This window comes from Alexandromys fortis, unplaced genomic scaffold (genome assembly GCF_014885135.2).
Source record: "Alexandromys fortis isolate MF-2015 unplaced genomic scaffold, M_Fortis_MF-2015_v1.1 scaffold_16, whole genome shotgun sequence".
Lineage (NCBI taxonomy): Eukaryota > Metazoa > Chordata > Mammalia > Rodentia > Cricetidae > Alexandromys > Alexandromys fortis.
In genome coordinates, this window is record NW_026067893.1 from 9,802,011 (window position 1) to 9,824,804 (window position 22,794).

At 38.9% G+C, this 22,794-nt stretch overlaps 1 protein-coding gene across 5 annotated transcripts in view; it reads left to right on the forward strand.

Annotated features, from left to right (window-relative positions):
- Sorcs1 (sortilin related VPS10 domain containing receptor 1) overlaps positions 1–22,794 on the forward strand; it is a 486,223-nt gene that overhangs the window by 370,969 nt on the left and 92,460 nt on the right. For all 5 annotated transcript variants that reach the window (XM_050145543.1, XM_050145559.1, XM_050145567.1 and 2 more), the window contains exons 8-10: positions 1,643–1,732; positions 7,742–7,921; positions 18,895–19,041. In XM_050145543.1, coding sequence (XP_050001500.1) covers positions 1,643–1,732; positions 7,742–7,921; positions 18,895–19,041 — 417 coding nt within the window. The remainder of the gene's footprint in view (positions 1–1,642; positions 1,733–7,741; positions 7,922–18,894; positions 19,042–22,794) is intronic.

The window sequence follows — 22,794 nt, forward strand, 5'->3', positions numbered from 1 at the left end:
TATAATTGCAAAATAAGTGTATAAATATATACATTTACAACTAATTAAGTGAATGCATCAAATATTAATATAAATATATTTATATAATATATGGGTATATACACATGCTACAGTTAAGGTACATTCTAGGCACGAGTTTATTTGAAAAATACATTATGATATCTATTCTGTTCATTAAAAGAAGACTTCCCAGAATCAGCCTATGTAACTCTGAAATGTTTCACAAGTTCCCTTTTGTTCAGGGATAGCTTCAAGTGACATTCAAATGGTTGATGTCCTGTCCCATTCACTGCTTCAACACTGATGCTGTCAGGAGTATTTCTCTGGTTCCTGGCAACAATTTATAATCCACATATCAGGCATACAAATCAATCTCAGAATCTATATTTAGAATTTTATGAGTAACCTCCTAAAACCCACCATTTCCACACATAGTGCTGAAGAATGTCTCTTTCCAGTCACTCCCCTGTGTCTGATGATCATTTACCCCAAGCTTTGTTGACATTCCAAGCAAGCAAACTCCAGTGACATTCAAGCCGCAGATATTTACATAGGTCAAGGCTGGCACATTGTCAGAGGTGCCTTCTACTCTGCCCAGAGTAGTGTTCAAGTCTTGATGGAAACCACACCTTTTCCTTCTGTCCTGCAAGCCCTGCAGGATCCATTGATCTGCTTTGGACAAAACAGTGCCAGTTTCTAAAAGATAGAGACCAAGAATTAATTTGGAACCCAAATCTGAAGTGACGTTTTGCTAACATGCTTGAATACACACTAAGACATCGGTATGATGCTGTCAATAGGAACTCTGTGTGGAGATGAGAAGGCTTCTCTCCACTGCTGAATCTGAGATACTTCCTTCTGTCCCATTATGACTACTTGTATGGCAGGAACTTGAGGCTGAAAAGCCAGACGGCTGAAGCACAGTGAGCTAATATCTCCTGAGGCTTCTAGCATTGGAAAGAACAGAGCTAATACACTTTCTTGACTTTAGAGTCACTAAATTATGTATCTAGTACATATAATTTATACTATATAAATTGTATATATATACTATATAGATATTGTCTATATAAATATATGCTATTCATCTAGCATATATAGAAACATACATATGCATATATATACACTCATAATTTATATGTACATATAATATGTAACATATGCACAAACAACACATACACACACACACACACACATATATATAATTTATTTTTCTGTGTCAGTGTTTTTCCTTTCCTGCTTTTTCATGTCTGTGTACCACATGCCTGGCTGAACTCAGGAGAGGAAGTCAGATCCCTTGGAATTGGAGTTACAGATGGTTGGGAGCTGCACTATAGGCTCTGGGAATCAAAACCCAGTCGTCTGGAAGAGCAACAAGTGCTCTTAACCATTGAGTCATCTCTCCAGACCCACAGTGCAAATTTGCAGATTACATTTTCATCTATTAAATGGTTGTTGTTGGGCTTCTGGGCCCCCCTATACAGTGGGTAAGTTGCTTTCTGTGAATACCAACCATGGGTAGCGTCCTTGGCAGGCACTGTTGGTGCTGTGTGGCAGCTGCCTGCTCTGCTCAAGCAGCAGGTCTTCTGTGACCCCACATGTCTCCCATAGCTCCTCTTAACACCTTGTTTCTGTGATCCAGCTGACATCTGGAGGAAGACCACATTACTACGTGTCCTACCGAAGAAGCACGTTTGCACAAATGAAGCTCCCGAAATACGCTTTGCCTAAGGTACATGTTGGGTTGTGGTTTTCATTGCTTTTCTCTCAGCTACAGTCTACCTCAACCATATTTCCAAGGTCACTGCCAGCATCCAGTAAGGAGTCCCCTGCTCATTCAGCTCTACTTCTGCATTTAGGCTTCCCAATTCCTATTGGTTTTTCTGTCTTCCTTTCTCTCTGGGTCCTTCTCCTGTTCTCTTTCCCTCTGATTTTTCTTTCTTTGGAATTCTTGCTATAGAAGTGCCTGGGTAAGTTAATAATATCCTCATTTTTGTCTTTCAATATTAAACATTCCCAAGCAATATGTTTGTTTTTAAATCAAAACAGAAAAAAAAACATTAACTTTATGCTATAGAACATTAGTTGTTCTCAGTGGGTGTTGGGAAGCGGGTTATCTTCAGAGACCTAGGAACAGCTGAGTCTCCTGACTTCTCTAGTTAGCCTTTCAGAAACAGTAGAAAGTAAAAGTGAGATCTCGACCCTCATCCCTGGCTGGCATCCTCGGGCTCTTTCCACAAACTCTGAAAAACTGTGTTAATATGGAGCACCACCTAGTGGAAAACAGGTGATATGGCGTCTTAAAAATACCTATTTGTAATCTCAAGATTTCTGTGTTATATTTGAAGTGATCAAAGTTTAGCCTATTGTGGCTGAATTTTACAGCAAATGAAATGTAAGGGGGGTATTAAATATATATATAAACAGAATTATAACTCAACTCTTAATAATTTAAGTTGAACACAGAATATAATGAAACTTATTTTGAGCCGAGTCTCATCTTTAAGTAAAATTAAAACGCAAGAGGAAGGCTGAGAATTGTTAAAATTGTCTGTGAGAGTCTCCTAGTAAGGATCCCACAAGAGACAGCAATTCAGGGGGAAAAAGGGAGTACCCCTCCCTTAGCTGAGTACTGAAGTGAATTGTGATTCATTGTCCAAAATTTGAAGAAAAGTTGGGCAATGGGTTTTTGATTCTACTGGACCTATTGGTTTCGTGGGAGCCTAGGCAGTTTCGTGGATGCTCACCTTACTAGACCTGGATGGAGGTGGGTGGTCCTTGGACTTCCCACAGGGCAGAGAACCCTGATTGCTTTTTGGGCTGACGAGGGAGGGGGATTTGATTGGGGGAGGGGGAGGGAAAGGGGAGGCAGCGGTGGGGAAGAGACAGAAATCTTAATAAATAAATAAATTAATTAAAAAAATAAAAAAGAAAAAAAAAAGAACAAGATTTATACTCACATCAGTGAGGTGCCCTGAGTCAAGAGGCTTATAGAATGGAGCCTAAATCAGAGGACCGCATATTTCACTCATTCCTCGCACACTCCCTCTTGGGTCAGCATATTCTTAGAATAACTTCAGCTAAAACCAAATTCTATCTGCCACACAAACAAGGTTGGAGCCCAAATTTTCTGTCATCCATACTAGTGATTTCTATAATTTTCTTCCCTGGCAGGTAAATTAATAACTCCCTTTGTTAAAGCTTAGCATGTTCCCCACTCGACCAAATTGTTGTGCTATCAAAAAAACATGAAGGAGGGGAAAAGCCACACTGGTGTAGACGCCCTAGAAATGGTAGGTTAAACTCAACGGCTTCTGTGGATGGACTGCTGGACAGGTGTTTTACATTGCTTGTCCACAGTCCTTGCAGAGATCACCGTTGGCAGCTGTTCCCAGTGGCCTCTAGACAATCTAGAAGGCAGCATTTCCCACTGCCTTTGGAGCTGAACTGACCATCTGCACCACCCCGTCCCCTGCCACCCAGATGATCATGTTCCATGACTTAGCCTCATATGAGTTCTCAGGGTAGGATGAAGCAATTAATTTGGCTTGTTACTACGAAAATGGAAGCAAGTGTCACATATAAAAGGATTATTTAGTCCAGGTGGGTGTTTATAATTTAAATCAAAAGAGAAACTTCATTAGAATCCCGTTAGAGCTTCAAAGAGAAGCTCCAGCATGGGTGGAGTGTTCTGCCTCCAAGGTGCTGCCTTACATGGCCTCCTGTCAGAACCAGGGCTGCGTCTGCAGGCGAACAAAGCTTCACGCTGATGGAAGAAATGGAGACACATCTGCTCTCTCCTGCTCGAATGTTTTTCATCACACCTACTGCCGTCGTATCAGATGTTGACAGAACAAAACGTTGCCTTGGGCTGTGTTTAAACAATTAGTTATAAGTGAAGGGAAACCATCAAAGAGTGACAGCTAAACGTTGCCATGGCAGGTCAGAGGATATGGCCTGTGAGCCAGAGTGACACAGTGAGTTCTTGCTTCCCCTGACTGACTCGCAGCCTCTTCTTAGCAGCTCCAGCGAGATAAATGAGGCAATACACACGAAGCGCCTCCAGGGTTTTAGAGGACAGATACTCCATAAAAGCAAGGTAATATTATTATTAGTATGGATCTAGTTGTCTCCATAGTGGAAGATAGATGGGTACCAGAATACACGGGGTACAAAGGATGCTCAATTTGCAACAGGAGACCTAACTTCAGACGTGGATCTGTCACTAACTTGCTTAGAAACCTTAGCTATCTGGGTTTTATTACTTTTTCTTTTATTCATTTTTTAAAAAATAAAGAGCTTAGAATCAAAACAATATTTTCCTCAATTTGTCACTCAGAATAAAATGTCCCTGGCGATATATTGGAAAATTTTGGTTCTGTAGTCAAATAAATTTAAAAAGAAAGTAAACTTCAATCTGTGTGATTTCCTTAGAGACTAAGAGGAGCTTACTAATATCGCTGTGGTTCATGAACATCCTATGAGCAGCAGAACCCTTTAGTTCAGCATTAATTCAATAGTTTACCACCATGCACAGTAGAGGAAACCACAATTACCCCAGCCTCTGGGAGGCAGAGGCAGGATTATTAGTAGTTTGAGTCCAGGGACTGGAGAAATGACTTAGTAGTTAAGAGTTTGTGCTGCTCTTCCAGAGAACCTGTATCAGGTATCTCTAGCCTCAGCTCCAGAGTATCTGACACCCTCTTCTGGCCTCCAAGGCTACTCACAAGTGCATGTGTGTGTGTGTGTGTGTGTGTGTGTGTGTGTGGTATATACTCATAAAGATGGAGACATCCATATGCTTAAATAGAATAAAAATAGGTTTTGAAAAGAAAAACAAGTTGAGCTGAGACGATTTACTGATTTCAAGGCTAACTTGGTCATAGAGCTGACTATATAGATTGATTCTATTTTATAAGTAAGCACACACAAAAACCCGAAGGAATAAACCACCACCACTAGCACATACAAAAAGGTTCAAAGGAGCTTCTATCTCCATTGAAAAATCCACTAAAACCCAGTAATGCTAGTAACCTATAGAACAGACTTTGCAAGGTATTCTAGTAGAATTCCAAATAAGAGTCTGGACTGGTTCAGAATCAGGGGAATCAATGCAGCAGTAAGAACACATTTTATTTATAAGTTGTTGGGGAAAGGTGAATTAAATTCCAAATGTATCAAACATTTATGACCAGCATCATCGTGTAAAGTCTACTTAGTAAAATTACATAAAGATAATCTTCAGACATGGTCATTTTTCCCAGTTAACATTGTATGACGAGTTCTCTAAGCGATCCTGTTAAAGCCATGTAAAAGAGATGTATTTTCAATATTGTGTTAGTTATTTGTCCTGTTGCTGTTGTAAAATACCCTGGCAAAAGCAACTTACAGGAAAAAGGGCTTAACTTGGCTCACAGTTCAAGGTGCTCAGAATTGGATCCTTGCAGCAGAGGCTTGAGGCTGCTGGCCATGTTGCATCTGCTTTAAGGAAGCAGAGAGAGATGAATGTCTGTGCTCAGCCACCTTTCCCATGTTCATTCAGTCCAGAACAGAGCCCAAAATGCTGTTCCCCTTCGGGATGGGTCTTCTCAAGTCAGTTAACCCAGTCCAGAGAATTGTTGTATTCCCAGAGTCTTATCGCTAAGGTAATTCTTGTCAAGCTGATGATTAATGTTAGCTCGTATCTACAAGAACCAAATCTCCACAGTGGATTACGAAGTACAAAGCCGTAGAAGTATGACAGTCGTCTCTCAGGATTGCGTTCTCAAGTCTGTGGTGTGTGTCCATCAAAAGCTCACTGCTGCAGAAACTCACACAGAAGCCTATGGGTGGGAACTGGCTGTGCTAGGCGCAGCTCTCATTTGAAACAATTTAACAGAAATCCAGGATTATAACATACTTGAGGGAAGGACACATAAACAGGAAGGAGTTGTTCAGCTGTTTTAAAGGTTTTGGCTTCTATCCTATTATGAATTAGGAACCATAGAAGGTTTGTCCACTTGAACGAACTAGTGAACTTAAGGATAATTTCCGTAGCTAATTTCCTCCATCAGACAGAAAACATTTGGATGAACCTTTTCTTGAGTATAACAGTGAGTGAATATTGAAATATTTCAAAGGCAGAGAAGCCAAGTTGATCTTTCGTAATCAACAAAAAGGATAGACAGACTCCCTTAAGTGAAACACTGACTGCCCTAAGTGGTGAATATTGTTATGGTATTTGAGACTTGCTGATTTTATCTTCACTGTCCTGTGAAGCACATGTTATTGTTATCTTGTGCTCACAGACAGAACATCTGAGCACAAAGTCACTCAGGTGACTGTGTCCCAAGCCGAGACGGAACTCAGATTATGAGAACTCGAGGTTAGAAGGAGGACTCAAGGCACACTGAACAATTTGGGTCAGGATGGTTTCTGAGAAGATCATCAGATGTAAAGTTTCTCAAGCGTACAGACAGCATGGTCCATTTATGAAGATTTGAGTTTTACAAAATCCAAGGTCATTTCTATATTTTTCTTTTGCTGTATATTTTTTGGGTACCTCTGTTTATTTTTGGCCTTTTTATATTTTAACTGCTTTACTCTGAGTTCTTTGGAATTTATTCTATGTAGACTTTTTAGGCCACAGGATTAAAAATCAGCTCAAAGCACAGCAGCAGGCTTCCCTTAAGGAAACAGTAGCCTTGACTGGAGACAACCAGTTTCAAATAGTGTCAGACAGTGGCTAGAGTCCTGAGTGGGGAATGAAGGATTTGGAATTCTTGCGAGAGGATGGCAGATGAGGCCTTCATGTTCTTTTCACTTAACTACTCTGTCTTTGGGGTCTGGGAGCACCATCCTTTATGATAACTCCTTCATCGCGTGTGGTTTTCTTAGAGAACATGGCAGAGGAAAACATTAGATTAATAGCTGAATTCATAACCAATTGCTAATACAAACATTAATGCTTTGGGATTTTTCTGGTGGACTTTTTTTTATTCCCTAGGGAATTTCAGGGTGTTGCTGAACCTTTGACAGTGCTTGTCAAACTTGAATGTGCATATTATTCATGGAGGGACATCACTAAAAGGCACATTGTAATTCAGTGGGTAGGGTCTGAGGTTCAGTGTGTCTAAGGAGTTTGCTGCCAGTACCAGTGCTGCTAGTCTACAGACTACAGTGAAATCCAGGACTTGTCTGGCTTCTTCTGGCTACTGCAGATTGTCCTTATATTTTCCTTGTGTATGACTTCTGAGTAGTAGTATGCAAACTTGACAAATACATAAAAATGACTGGTTCTCCAAATTCATGCATGTTTAGGAACATTGACTTCAAATTGTCTAACAAGGCAATTAAATTGTAATAAGACTTCTATACCTCCTTCTTTCTCATTGTGCCATGGTTCATTGCTTCACCCCAAAGTGACAGAGAAAATGCTCAATTACTACTTAACTCTCCTTTTGGTGGGGGGCATTTGAGACACAGTATCTCTGTGTAGCTTTGGAGACTGTCCTGGAATTCTCTCTGTGGACCAGGCTGTCCTCAAACTTACAGAGATCCATCTGCCTCTGCCTCCTGAGTCCTGGAATTAAAGGTGTGCCATAACTGCCTGGTTTAACTCATTTTCATAAATGTGAAAGGTAACTTTTGCTATCTCTCCCTCTGCATCCCATCAAAGCTCTTCATCATCCACATTCTTTGAGTGTGTGCCAGGTTAGTGTATAAAATCCTTCCCGCTTCATTTCCTTGTGTTCTTCTTCAGGACATGCATGTCATTAGCACAGATGAGAACCAAGTGTTTGCAGCCGTCCAAGAATGGAACCAGAATGACACGTACAACCTCTACATCTCGGACACTCGTGGTGTGTACTTCACCCTGGCTTTGGAGAATGTCCAGAGTAGCAGAGGACCTGAAGGCAATGTCATGATTGACCTCTATGAGGTATGTCACCAAGCAGATGTGGTTCTGGAGGACAGCAGCTCCCAGACAAACTGGTGAAATATGGGTCACCTGATCATGCTAATGCTGGCCCTTGGACAGTGTCACTCCACCTGAGACAAGGGAAGACTCACAGGAAGTTCTTCTTGTTTAACTTGCAACCAATAGAATTTTTTAATAGACTTTTTCTTTTTTAATTGATCCCACTAGGCAAGAGCAGCTCCAGAGAAATTAGAAATTGTCTGGGGATAGAAACCACACAATTAAAGTCTTGCATATGATTGATCTACATGATGATATCATATTTGATATAAGATATAATATTTCAAAATAGATTTGAATGGCTGTCGGGGTTTTGTGGAGTGAATGAGTGGGCAGCACTCTTGCCTGCCTTTGAAGTGACTTGCATGGTGCATCTTTGTATGCTACGACAATGCATCCTGTTGGCCTTGAAGAATTTCCCAACTTGATAACCTCGGCTGGCTAGTGACCCACCTTTCAATGGCCAATGCATGAGATAATATTGATAAGATTATTTTTTTACCAAAATTAAATTAAATTAGTAGAAAAGGACAATAAGCAGAGATTATCCAACCTCCCTTGGGACACAGTGGCTCTTTTGTTTTCTAATAACCAATACTCAAAGTAAAACCATCTAAGTTGTATCAATAAGTTATAATGAAAAAAAGTACCAAAGGTTTCATTATCCTTGTTATGAACCGCAATGGTATTACTATGGTTATGAAGATTTATACTCTTATAGAAACAGAATGGGTCAGTTACAGACTTAATGTTTTTTCAAATAGAATATGGTACATCATTCCAACTCTTTAGAAAATAGAATTAATGTTTTCGTACCTCTTCCTCCCAAGGCCCAGGGACCATCACTGAAGAGGGTGGAGGAAGATTATAAATTCCAGATGCAGTGGATGATTACAGGCAGTATTTTCTGGACATGATGGAACAGGTGTACACAGGAACTCAGTGGTTGTTGACGGCATGCATAGGACCTTCCCAGTATCAAGTCAGAGAAAATCTTAGCATGGGAAGTCCCAGCCCTTGTGGAGGAGCTCCTAGAAACTGATGGTTGTGGGAGGAATAAGGAGAGTTAGTCCTCTTCTGGGCTGAATTGTCTTTAAAGGCACAATGGATATAAAACAGGCTATTTTTGGGGGATGAATTGCGTCTTTTGGTCAGTGTGGATGTATGATGACGGTTTCTAAATGAGTTAGAATGTGTTATTTAATAACATATTCAGGGTTAGAAAAGTGCTGTGGGACAATGGTTTTACCCTGTAAGAATGTGTTTCTTGTACTTGTTTAATAAAATGCTGATAGGCCAGTAGCCAGGCAGGAACTATAGGCAGGGCAATGAGAAGAAAATGAGAACACAAGAATTCTGGGAAGAGAAAGAGTCAGTCTACAGTTGTCATTCAGACACAGAGGAAACAAGATGTGACTACCTTGCTGAAAATGTACCAAGCCACATGGCTAACACAGACAAGTATTATAGGATAATATAAGTTATAAGAGTTAATAAGAAGTCTGAGCTAATAAGCCAATCAGTTTATGATTAATATAAATCTCTGTGTGTTTATTTGGGTCTAAATGGCTATTTTACCTGGCAGGAGAGAAACCTCAGTCAACAGAGAAATATAGTAATAGGCCTATACTCTGGAAAAAAAGTAAGCCATGCAGCCATAAAGACACTGTCATTTTGCTAAGATCAGGGATTCACAAGAAGCACCTGTGTTATGTCCAGAGAAAGAAACCAACTTTACTTAAGAAACTCAAGCCCAAATGTACATCCTTTTAATGTGTTCTATTTCCTCTTTTTTTAGAGGTGTAAAGCAACCTTTCCATAGTAGCTCAGCCTCTTTTGTATGCATAAAACCAGGCCCCTAGACTGAAATGTCCCGCAAAATAAAAAATAAGATGAAGTGCATGCTAAATTCAGAATTTGACAGACTAGTATATGATATACTTAGTGTATATATACTTAAGAAAATATACTGCAGATCTTTTCATCTTTGTATAAGCTTTTATCCCACTTTTCATCCCATGTTTCAGCTAGATATAGTGTCTCATCTCTCAAGCTCCAACTGAATATTTATTCTGGAAAACATTTACATAGTTTAAAGATTTAGTGTCAAGAATGCTCTAGATAAAGTTTGACTTATATTATGACATTTTTAAAATCCAGGCTGACTGAGTTTGAGTTCCAGTTGTACTGCTCTTCCTGTTGAAATGTCTGCTGAAGACAAGTGCATGCCTTCTGAGCCACGCTTGCCTTGTTGAGAATATAGAGATGCTCTGAGGATGAAGTCAATTAATCCTTGTTAACTACTATTGTAATGCCTGAAATACAGGGTTTTAGCAAAATGGAGAATTATTAGTGCAACCTTGCAGTGTGCTTAGACACCACTTAGCATTCTATTCTGATTGTCTTAAAACATACCCACATATTTTAATGTCCAGCACATCCCACCAGTAAGGATTTCTGCTTCTTTCCATATTGCAATGAGCAATGAAATCTGACATTCTTAACACTGGGTACTTGTCCTGCCAAGAAGTAGAAATTTCAACTCTCCTTTTCTCCTTTGGAAATTTCCTATGAACCTTTAAACTTGAAGTTTGTTTTGTTGAAATGCCTGTCATTCCCTTGCCTTGAGCCAGCCACACATCTGTGAGGGTATAGCCCATGTAGTCACAGTGGCTATGCCAGCTTAATGATCCAGTTCAGTTTCTTGAGCCTAGTTCCATCCTTTGCCTCACAGCCCAGCCTTAACACATGGGGAGGTGCTTAGTCTTACTGCAACTCGATATGCATGTATTGTTGATACTCACGAGAGACCTGCCCTTTCCTAAACAGAAATAGAGGGGGAGTGAATTGGGGGAATGGGAATAGAAGGAGTGGGTGGGAAGAGACCGAGAGGAGGGGGTGAGGGAAACAGACTGGGATATGAAATATGTAAATTAATTTAAAAATTTAAAAGATGAAAGGAAGAAAAGAGTAGATAAAAAATGCATAGCAAACAAACAAAAACCTGAAGAATTTATACCCACTACTCTAGGAAAGTCAGCAGAGTTACCCCAGGGGGTCTCCTCAGAATATTTTTAGCCATATTTGACCAGATAAGTAAGTTAATAGTAAATTTTAGTAAGATGCTAATATCAGTCATGTTTTGATTTATACAAATCAGTAAATATCTCTGGAACACTAAAAGCAAACAAAACACACTTTTAGTTTTCTTCCTCCTGACTACCCCTTTCCCTTTCAATTCAAATGGGTTCTTTCCAATTCAGTTCAAAAATGCATTCTCTAGATTAATTGTATTTTCTGTAGTAAATGAAGACCATGTTAAATATCGGTCCTTTGATGGCGAAACAGGTGAATAAACTGGGCAGGAGTAACTTTGCAATGAACCATTTGCAACCATTTCTTTTTAACTAATGGCTTTATGCATTCAAACACTGCATCAGGTATGGGATGAGGGGAAGCAGCAGCAGCAGCATGACTGCAGGACACAACAAGCATTCCTTGTTAATCCTGCATTTGCCCTTCATGTGTCTTGCTGTTGACTCTCTGCAGGGAAACTGCTGGCTCTTATTAGCATCACTTTGAGCAGTGGTGTGACTACATTATGTAAAGGTGTTCTGCATCCCGGGGCAGGGAGAGCAGTGTCTTTGTTTTATTAGCCTGACAGTTCAGAGCAACTTGAATTGAAATTGATGTGAGCAGAACAGCAGTGGCATATCTGCTGATTACCTAGAAAGAAAGAATATTGGCAGACACAAGGCCTGGCACAAACGTTCCCTTAAATCTGATTGTTCTGGCTAGCAGGAAGATGAAATTCATCCAGTGTGAATTTCCCCATAGAATTGCAATGAATGATGAGCGCTTAGAGATAAGTGAGAAGCAAGAGAATTCATAAATGAACTAATAAGTAACAGAGATGAACATCATATGAGGTGGGCATGACAGAGATAGGACCCATGGAGTGTGTGTTTGCTCACATCGGGGTGATGGAGAATGCCATTCCTTTATGTGCCTCCGAATACCAGTTACCTGCCATTCCTGCACACGTGTACTCGCGAAGCCATTGAGGAAATGCAGACTGAAGAGAGAAGTGTATAGGTGGGACTCTGTCTCAAGTATGCATCCACATGGAGAGCTTTGTGAAGACAACAACTGAAACCTCACTTCCTACTAAATACAACCATTTACTTCACACACATTGTCACCTGGGTACAAGCTCTGTGCTTTCAATTCTATAACTATGTGTGTATGTGTAGTGAGATATGAAAGTGATGAAACAAAATATTAGAGACAGAGTACTCTGGTTTAGTCAATGAAATACCAGAATTTTCTCATAGTGTGAGTTATCTATTTGACATGCTCTTTAGTCAAGAAGGTGAAGAAATGTGAGCCAGGACTTTTGGTTATGGACCAAACATCCCAGGAATGGATTTTTAAACAAAATTTAGTGATAATAGTTAATTTGGGGTATCATTATGTACAAAATAATGTATAAAGAACTTTCCTTAATTCTTTTGATTGACCCATAAATTAACATTTGGATGACTGCAGTCTCTTCCTCCTTGTTAGGTAAAGAGGAGAGAGTGCATAGGCACTTTCACAAGGTTACAGAGTGAACTTAGGGATCAAATCTAAGGGTATGTGGATGTTCAACTACAGTGTACCATGTCTCCTGAAAGATCAGAGTGCTTTTGTTTGATTGTGGATGTTCAATAGTGTAAAGACTGAAGGATAAGTTAAGACTGTAGTAATAGTCTTCATCTTCCCAGACAAGGAAAAAAAGCAGACAGAAAGAAGAAAGCAATGAGGAAAACAGTCAATTGCTTTATGCCTGTGCCTAGACTTTCAGAACCAAGTCCAAAGTTACATACAAATCCAGACAATAATTGCATATAGTTGCCAACTTTGTCTTACAGAAGGAAGTATGTGTGGAAATTATGAAAGCAAATATTCTAAAATTCCATTATTCCCAAAGAACATGAATGCATCAGTGACCATGTGGGTTGAATAACACAAGATAACATGTTTCATTGTGACCAGTGCAGAGGAGATGTCATGGATGTATCTGAGAACTGTGATTCCTAGTATATTTGTGTGTGGGTGATGAAAGGGAGTTGGACAGCTTTGGACAATGCCACCCTCCCTTTGGGAAGGGAAAATTAATTAATGATGGTAAACAGTGTTTTGGCTTAATGGAAAATGATGGCTCAGGGCAGCTGAGTGCTAAAGTTGGTGGTTGGGAGTGAGTCTACTTGGCTATTAAGTGCCGAATGCACAAACTGTGAGGCATGCCGTGCACCAGAAAAGATGTGCAGCAGGCAGGCTGTGTCTGCACAGGAAATGCAGCTCGTCTTTAAAAGAGAAAACCCAACCATGATGATGGTGATGATGTACCACGATTTCTTAAGAAAAAGTGCCTCTTAAAAGCCAAGGTCAGACATAGAGAATACACACCCTGTCCAAGCCAAGTCAGAGATTTTGCAGTCTACAGTATTTATATGAGAGTACTAATTGATCATGAATTAGAAGAAGAAATAACATTTAGCTGGGGGTATACCTCCATGGTAGACTACTTGACAGTATGCTCAAAGTCCCAGTTCCAATCACCAGTAGCAGGGGGATGGAGAGAAGGAGGACCATTTAGACAGTTTTTTTTTTTTTGTTAAGTGAGTACTTTGATTATAGTGGCATACCTAAATCCTCCAGAACACTCATCTTTTCTGGCTGGGGGATTGTATTTAGAAGATGAATAGAGCCCACCTTCAAACACAAAGGAAAAATTACCATGAAAGTGGTCTCTTTCTTGCCACAGTTCTTTCATCTACATTCTTGAAGTTTGACACTTAAGTTTTCCACTTTAAGTCTGTAAAGGTAGGTATCATGGTTTGCCCATTACCATCAGAGGAAGACAGAGGAAGAAATAAACAAGACAATCTAGCACAAGAGGCCTCCCAATCTGAGCTCTACTTGGAACACGTGGAAAATTGGCAGAGGAGAGAACTTGCTAGACAATAAACATGAAAAGGAAGGTGTCTGATACCCTTCCTTTAAATCATCAAAGAACCTAGCACATTTTACATCTCAAAGACCATTTCAAAGATGAAGGGAGAGGTGCTTAAAATATTCCGGTTATTAGAACTTCAGTGGTTAAAGGAAGAAACACGTGTTCAGGATTTACTGAATGACTACAGAGTAAAGGCATCAAAGAATGATTACTGGCAAGTCCTATAAGTATGATGTGCCAGTGTGATATTTTTCTCACAATACTGTAGAATAGCAGAAAACGTTGTGTAAACAAGACAACCACAGGACTAAATATATGGGCTCTGGAATTGGACAAACTGATGGACAGTCCATGCCTGTGACTGAATGGTACTGGGAAGATGATTTGCCATATCTGAGCATTTATTTATTCTCCTCAAAGTGATTACAATTTTTAATTTACAAAATACATGAAGTGGGTTCATGTGCGGAGGTTTGTGAAGCCTAGCATTTCATGAGGTCTCAATGCATTTAAGTAAATTAATTGTCATAGTTTTGGTTTGATTTGATTTTTTGGAGACATGATCAAAGTATGTAGACATGGTATTGACTCACTGCATGGCAGTTCTTTTTCCTAAGCCTTCCAGAGTTATTATGTCACCTAGGAGAGAACTCTTATGACCTATCTCGATAAAACAAAACCAGGATTTCTTATACAAAGTGACTGCACCATTAATAATATTAAGGATGTTTTAGTGAATGAACATCAGTTTACATTATTTTTAAAGATCATGATGGTAGATGATGTCATTTTAACTTCTGATAAAAGTTTAAAGGATACTAGAAAAATTTTTGGGCAGGTTATTACCTCTTAGACAAGTTCACAGAGTTGAAACCAGGACATGATACCATATATAAAAGAGGCAAAATAAAGAACATAGACATGCTAGGGACAGTGGATAAGGATGAAGATATTCTGACTTCTGGAAGAGGTGTATTAAGCTGTCTCTGAGGAACAAACAGGAAGAAACACTTTAGTAGATTATCTGTGAGATTCCAGGGTGGTCAGCGTGTACAGAGAACACGATAAAGAAAGGAATACAATACATTGAATATAATAAGTATGCTGTTTAGCTTGAAGTCTGAGCTGTAGTACTTCATATTTAAAGCCTAATCAAAATGATATCTTAGATTCAGATGTTAAATGGCAATAAATAACTTTAAATTACTTTTAGGACTCGTGGAATCAAATTCCTCCCTATGAGAAATGAGGAGAGAAAAGTTACTTTGAGCACAGTCAACATTCCTAGAGATTATTATGCTGAATTCAATGGGAATGAAATTTAACAGGTCTTTTTTTTTCCAAAAGAAGATGCACTCCTAGTATCAGGATGTAGCAAGGAATATTTATTGGTTATTTTTTGTCTGTGTGAAGCTGCAACTTCCATTGGATATTCTCCTCCACTCCATTCTAAGTATGCATGAAGTATGAGAACAGAGAAAGGTATGTGGCAAAATAACACTCTTTATTCCCCAACAGCATCCCACACAACCCCCCACTCTCAAATAAATGTGCACACAAGGACACCCACATGATTCCATACTTTATGCACTAACTCTGTCCCTTTGATAAGAATCAGTGGATAGGCCAAGTAAGATATGATGAAACCTTTTCTAAAAACTGTTGGAATAAGGAGCCTTGTTCAAAGGATTTCAGTGAGAAACATAGAAAAATGCATTCATCAAGCTCACCGTGACAGTAAAAGACACAGTTGACCATCTTTGCAGGTCAAGCTAAAGAAGCAAGGCAATTAAAAAGAAGAAAGCAATTCAAACAAATAAAGTGCCTTGTTTACAAGAGAAAAATAAACCAACTCTCTCCAGCTTTTACCCCTCTTGACACACATTCCCTCTTTGCCAAGTATTTATTCCTCAAGATAAACCCGAAGGCCACACTTTCAAAGATGAATAACACAGGCTAGCTCTCTGCTCAAGTGGCATTTGATAATGCCAAGCAGTCGGGGGCCAGTAAAGTCACCACGTCTACAAATGAAATGAACCAGCTCCTAAACACATAGCCTCCTGCTCTGTGACTCTTGTCAAAGAAAGAGAGAGGGCAGAGGAGGAAGCAGAGAATGAAATGATTGAAATAGGTAACATTTTTTTCAAATTCCTTTTGCACTTATATTTTTTTAACCCTATAGAGGACTGGGTGACTACATCGTTTCTCATTTCTGGCTAGATACTGGTTGAGAAGGCGGACCAACAGGGCTTTGTAAAAATTCTGATTTATGCAATTTAATTCTTAAAGAACTGGCAAGGTGGTCCTATTTAAGTACATAACAGCCTCTTGAACATATGGAAAACTAACTTGGGGTTTCCTGGGAAGCAGCCTGTATGGAGCTGTTATAGTGAATAACTAAATATCATTGGTAATTAACACCTAGTTGTTGGGAAGTAGAACACTCCTGGAGTTTATGCCTTCCACATTTGGTGAGAATCAACAATGCACCAGAAATTGTTTGAGCTGTTGATTGCTTAGAATGTGGCTTGTTTTCGTAAGTAGTTCAAAGTATTCCTCTCAACAACTCCTTTACTGCATTTATTGTTAAACAATCTTCTTCCAAAAGAGTACAGATTTGGCTTGTCTCTAAATTATCCCAGATGCCAAATCCACAGGTACAGACTAATGAGAACTGCCTGTGTCAAAAACAAAATCGAGATGCGTGTCTAGTGTGGGTTGAGACCCAGACTTTAGAGCTGACAAATTCTGAGCTATCTGCTGAAACAATTTTGGAAGTCAAACAGAATATGAAACTCCAGTCTCTGTGATCGAAAACAATTAACATTTGTCAACACGTCAGTTTCCTTCTGCAGAGACTTGGGATGAAAGCTATTACACAGGTTTGTAGCAACCCTTGAAAGGCAGGGGAATGAGCATAGCACTCTGTATTAACAAGGACAGGCAAAACTACAACTTTCGTGTATTTCTTCTGCTTAAAATAAATCATATCACAATAAAAAGCTAACTTAAATTACTTCAAAATTCTCAAGTATTTTTTTATTCCCCATATATGTTATAGCTAGCTCCAAATGTAATCTAAGTCTCCATTTTCTCATCCTGAATATGTGATTATTGACCACTCTACCCCAATCTATTGATGGGCATCGGATGAGTAAAAATGCATAGACATGGAATGGTTCATTCAACATGTGTTGGACCTTTCCCTCACCAATCTCCAATTTTCCTGGGTTGTAATCATTTTACACGGACTAACATATGGTTTGTAAAAATCTAAAATTCCTGAAAAATAAAAACAGTTTACAAGTGATGATCTTTGATTATACAATTTTGATAGCTTGTTAATTATTAGCCTTAGCATGTAGAATGAGTAAGCATTTTCATAGTTGTTAGCAGCATTTAGTGTCAGAATAGCTGTGTAAGTGCTAGGAACAAAACTAGGGTCCTCTAGAGGAGAAACTGGTAAACCTAAGTGCTGAGCAATTTCTACAGCTCTGATGCCAACTGATTTTGGTAAGAACAGCAACATCACGAGACTGAAGGAATGGTTATTTGATAACAAAACAGTTACTTCTTAAAATTTATTTTGTTTCTCTAATGCTCGGTACATTTGATGAATTAGTAGGGAAAACTCTTACATCAAAAAAGAAATAATAACAACTATATGAGTCTTTCATAAGGCGATGGTGGCACATACCTTTAATTCCAGTACTCAGGAGGCAGAGGCAGATACATCTGTGAGTTCAAGGCCAGTCTGGTCTACAAAGAGAATTTCAGGACAGACAGGATTATTACACAGAGAAACCTTGTCTCAAGAAAACAAACAACAACAACAAACCCAAAAAGGGTCTTCCAACTGACCTCTTTTAATTGAAAATACTTCAGTAATTTAGATAGCCATTACAGCCATGCACTCGGAAACTACATTTTTCTGGGCTATAATCTCAGGTCTGCCATTTGCTGTGTCATTAACAGTGTGGCCTGGCATGTACCTGAGCTATCTCTGACATGTAAGGTAGAACTAGCAATTATCTCCCAGAGTATTGTAAAGATTAAATGAGAGATTATATATATATATAATCATATATATCATATATATGATATATATTACATTGCATGACAGTGTACAATATAAGTTGTCCCTATTTACTTACAGCTTGTCAAGTAACAGACTTGAAAGTGTTGGGGTTTGTTTCATGGAGACTGATGGCTGCAGACAACTTACTATTAGATGACAAATCTCTGCAAGTCACAGCTTACAGAAAGGACCACAGCCTCAGTTTTACATTTCATGGATTTGACAAGTATCCTGTTACATACATGCATCATTATGTGATCCCTGCATGTAGAATCCTCTATGCTTCACATATTCATTTCTTGCTCCAAGTTAGACCCAGGCAATCGCAGACCTTTTGTATGTGTGTGTGCATGTGCGTGTGAGTGTGTGTATGTGTGTGTCTGCATAGATTTCCATTTACAGGATGTCATGCAGTTACCACCTTCACTTATAGTATGTGTCTGCCTCCCCCCCCTCCCATCATGTTATGGCTTTTGGTGCATTTTAGTGTCAAGTAATAATATTCCATTGTTTGTACATGTCACTGTTGATTTTACTTTCTTCCTCATAATGAACATCTTGATTATTTCTGATCTTTGGTGATTGAAAAAAGTTATTATAGACATCATCAGTATCAGCAAAGCAAACAGACAAAAAGATGATAAACCTCTACTCAGCTTGTATTATGACTCACATTCAGCAGGGGGCGCAAGGCTATTGGTTTCTGTCAGGTAGACTTGCGAGGGATAGCTAAGCACTTACACCTATCCTGTCTTTTCTCTAGGATAAAAATTTGGCAGTTGGTTGTAATTTTAATGTAAAAAGAATGTCCTTTCTCAAATTGATGTATTTTTCAGCCATGTCAATTTTTCCCAGGTAGCAGGGATAAAGGGAATGTTCTTGGCTAACAAGAAGATTGACAACCAAGTGAAGACTTTCATCACTTACAACAAAGGCAGAGACTGGCGTTTGCTGCAGGCTCCAGATGCAGATCTAAGAGGGGACCCTGTGCACTGTTTACTGGTGAGTCCTGTGGGCTGAAGCAGCATGCCACACATGGTGAAGGGTTGGAGTTGGTGTCCAACAAGATGTTGAAGATACTTTTGGGACTTCTGTTCAGCTGATGAAAAAGATGGGAAGAATCCAAAGAAAAGAGCAGTTAGGCCTATCATTTTTGATGGTCAAATAAATGAGAGCATGTCCCAGACCTTTGCTCTACTACAAAATTCTTCTTTCTAGCCTGAATCATTTCTGTTTGTCTGGTGTTTAGGGTGGTGGTGATGAGATTTTCTGTTTTATTTATGTGCTAAATTGTTATCTCTACTACTGAGATGTAACCCAAGCCCTCCATCTCAGCTGTGGACGAGTACCTCCAGGTTTAGGGAAATATGATGATTTTCATCTCTTGTGAGGCTGTTCCCTGTGCTCTCTTATAATTCAAGATAAATCACCAGTTACAGAGCTAATGTTGCATACATTTATCTGTAGAGTTGGTTGTAAACAGAGACTGTGCATTGCATTCCCAACCATCCAGGTCTGAATAATCATGCAGAAATTATATTAATTACAACATTGTTTGGCTGATGGCTCAAGCATATTCCTAACTAGCTCCTACGTCTTAACCCATTTCTATGTATGACCATGAGGTTGTGGCTTACCTGTAAAGTTCCAGCATCTTTCTACTTCAGCAGCTACATGGTATCTGCCTGACTCCTCCTTTTTTCTCCCTGCATTCAGTTTAGTTTTCCCCACCTGGCTATATTCTGCCCTGCTATAGGCCAAAACAGCTTTTTTATTAACCAATGATAATAAAATATATTCATAGCATACAGAGGAGAATCCCACATCCATTGGTGAAGTGAATTCAGATTGTCTTAGTGTATTTTCCTGTAGACACATTTTACCTCATTTTGTAAGAAGTTTTTGACTCAACCTTTTATTGAGTCAGTGGTCTAAGTCAATGGTTTAATCAATGGCTTAAGCATGCATTTGCTTCCTCTACATATTCTTATCAGTTTATCTGCTTTAGTCTATAATGTCTGGCCTTGCAAAATCTGTGACATGTAGGGAAAAATGTAGCTTAGCACTTGTTTTGCTATGTAATGCTTTACTGGGACACAGTCACACTTACATGGTTATTTTATTGTCCATGGCCATTTTCACTTTACGAAGGTAGAATCAGTAGCCATGTGCATTCAAAGCAAGTCTAAGATGTTTATATTACTATCCTTGAAAGGAAAGTTTGCATATCCTTATCATTGCATTAAATTATGGCTTTTTTCGTTGACTTTTCTTTATCAGATATGTCAGCAAAAATTATATATATGTTAAAAGATAGGATGGTATCCTAGAGAAGATGAAAGACAGTGTTATCAAGGAGGTTTCAGCTTACTTGACTGAGTGATACTAGTTTTATAAACAAAGCATTTCTTAGTTGCATTATAGTGGCTCTGATGGCCATGATATGCTCAGCACATCAGTGGATGTTGTAAAAGGAGCAGCGGGTAGCTTCCCGCCACCTGGCTCCCAGCTGCCTGGCTAATCCCCAAAATAATTACATGGAAACCGTGTTCATTTAAATACTGCCTGGCCCATTAGTTCTGGCCTCTTCTTAGCTAACTCTCACATCTTAATTAAACCATTTCGAATAATCTGTATTGCCACTTGACTGTGGCTTACTGGCATGAGTTTAACCAACATCCATCTTGGAGAGGAGAGCCATGGTGTCTGCCTGACTCTGCTTCTTTCTCCCAGCATTCTGTTCTGTCTACTCCACCTGCCTAAGCTGCTGTCCTATCAAAGGCCAAGGCAGTCTCTTTATTTGACCAATGAAAGTAACACATAGACAGAAGACCCACCTACATCAAATGGATACCTAGTGAATACAGAAACAGAAGAGGAAGAGATACATTTTCAATCAAAGTATATTTTAATACATATAATATTCTTTAAAACATCTCAGAAGTTATTTTAAAGATTACACAAATATCAGTATAGGGACAATCATGTAGTTTTATAGTAAGGTCTTAAGATGTGGCTATATGCATATTTGTATCTATTCAAATCTATTTCATCTATATGTGCATCTATTATTGATCTCACTATTCATAACACTGACTTTGATGTAATCTTCACTCTACTTCATTTATCCCACAATCCTGTGGCAGTCATTTCTCAGGTTCATCTCACATAGCAGTAGGCAGGTCAACATCTTTCTCAAAAGGATGCTATAGTTTGACCTTATTAGTTGTAACAGACATTTATGTCATCACTGTGCATCAGCAAAGCAGTCTTAAATTTCAACTCCTACTCAGACACCATCATTATTACCAGCAACCTTCTGGGAGAAAAATAGCCTGTTGTGATGGAGAGTTCACAGTCCAGTGATCGACTAGGTAAATGCTATGGGTATCTATTGGCTATGTATATTAGTCAAGGAATGGGTCAGTGCTATTAAAATGTATCAGCTTCCTACCCAACTACTCCAGGTTATGGAATTATGATGTTCAAATATACTAGCACCTTAATAACTTCTTTCAGACATACCATATAACTTGAAGATGAATACCTATGAGAAAGGCTATTAACCATCTCACATAGAGAGCTTTGTCTCTCCTCTGTGGCATCATAAAGGGACTACAGAAAGTGTCTCTTCTTAGCAAGATACTGAGCAAGGCACATGTTCTCCCAACCCCAACCCAGAATTGTGAAGCTGTATTATATTTCTGAAATAGAGATACAGCATTGACCCCCTTGCCCATTACCATGGGACTATTAATCCAAGTGTAATCACTTATTGGTTGATGCTCAGCGAAAATCTCCTATTGGCCAGACACTCTCTTCTCATTTCTACCTGACAATTCATCCTTCACAGAGTAGCCCATTTTTTAAAAAGTCAATTCTTTTGAGGTAAAGTGTACATAAAAAGTATCAGTGACAGACAAATGTGTATGCTATGTGATTTCCTTCACCCTCAAATTTTCACTTGTGTTCTGCAGTTAGAAGCGCACTTATGGCCCGAGATGACTACTACATCTCTTGCATATTATCTTGCCTACTAGATTTCTCACTTATCCATTTTTATCAAACACTGTTATATGAAAGTTTAAATGTGCATCATTTACTTAAGATTTCTGTTGACTTTCTAGTTCAAGTACAATAAATCCAATATTTTATCAAAGCATGTATGGTGTCCTATTACCTTGCCTCTGTCTATTCCTTTTAGTTAGACCCTACCCATTCCCTCCATCCTTCCTCACTCACAAGTTGTTATGGAGAAGAAAGAGTTCACTACTTTTCTCATTATGAACTTACTGTGTTCATGTATGTCTTGCCATGGGATTTCCTATTATTTCTTTTAAAGGATCCCATTTCCAAAATAGGCCTTTTCTTTCCATTCAGATCCTTGGTTCTTAGTTGATTTTCATGAGTATCCAATGATGTCAAAACTGTTTATTTTATTCTTTTTCTTTATAAGATGTATTATCTAAAATCAGTATATTTATACGCTGATTTTCTTTCCCATCTTCCTGTATTAAATGTCTACTCCAAGAATACAAAAACTATGACCATCTTTATGTCAATTTCAAAAATTTGTATCAAGAATCATACAAACTTGAGTCATGGAGGATTCAATATATATACTATATTTGTATGTTTTGTGTGGTAAATGTAATCACCCTATTGAAAGATGTTTGACTTTCAGGTTTGATTTTAACCGAGGCTGTGCCATCCTTGTCAGTTACCCTGAAGTCATCACTGTAACATCCTCATGAA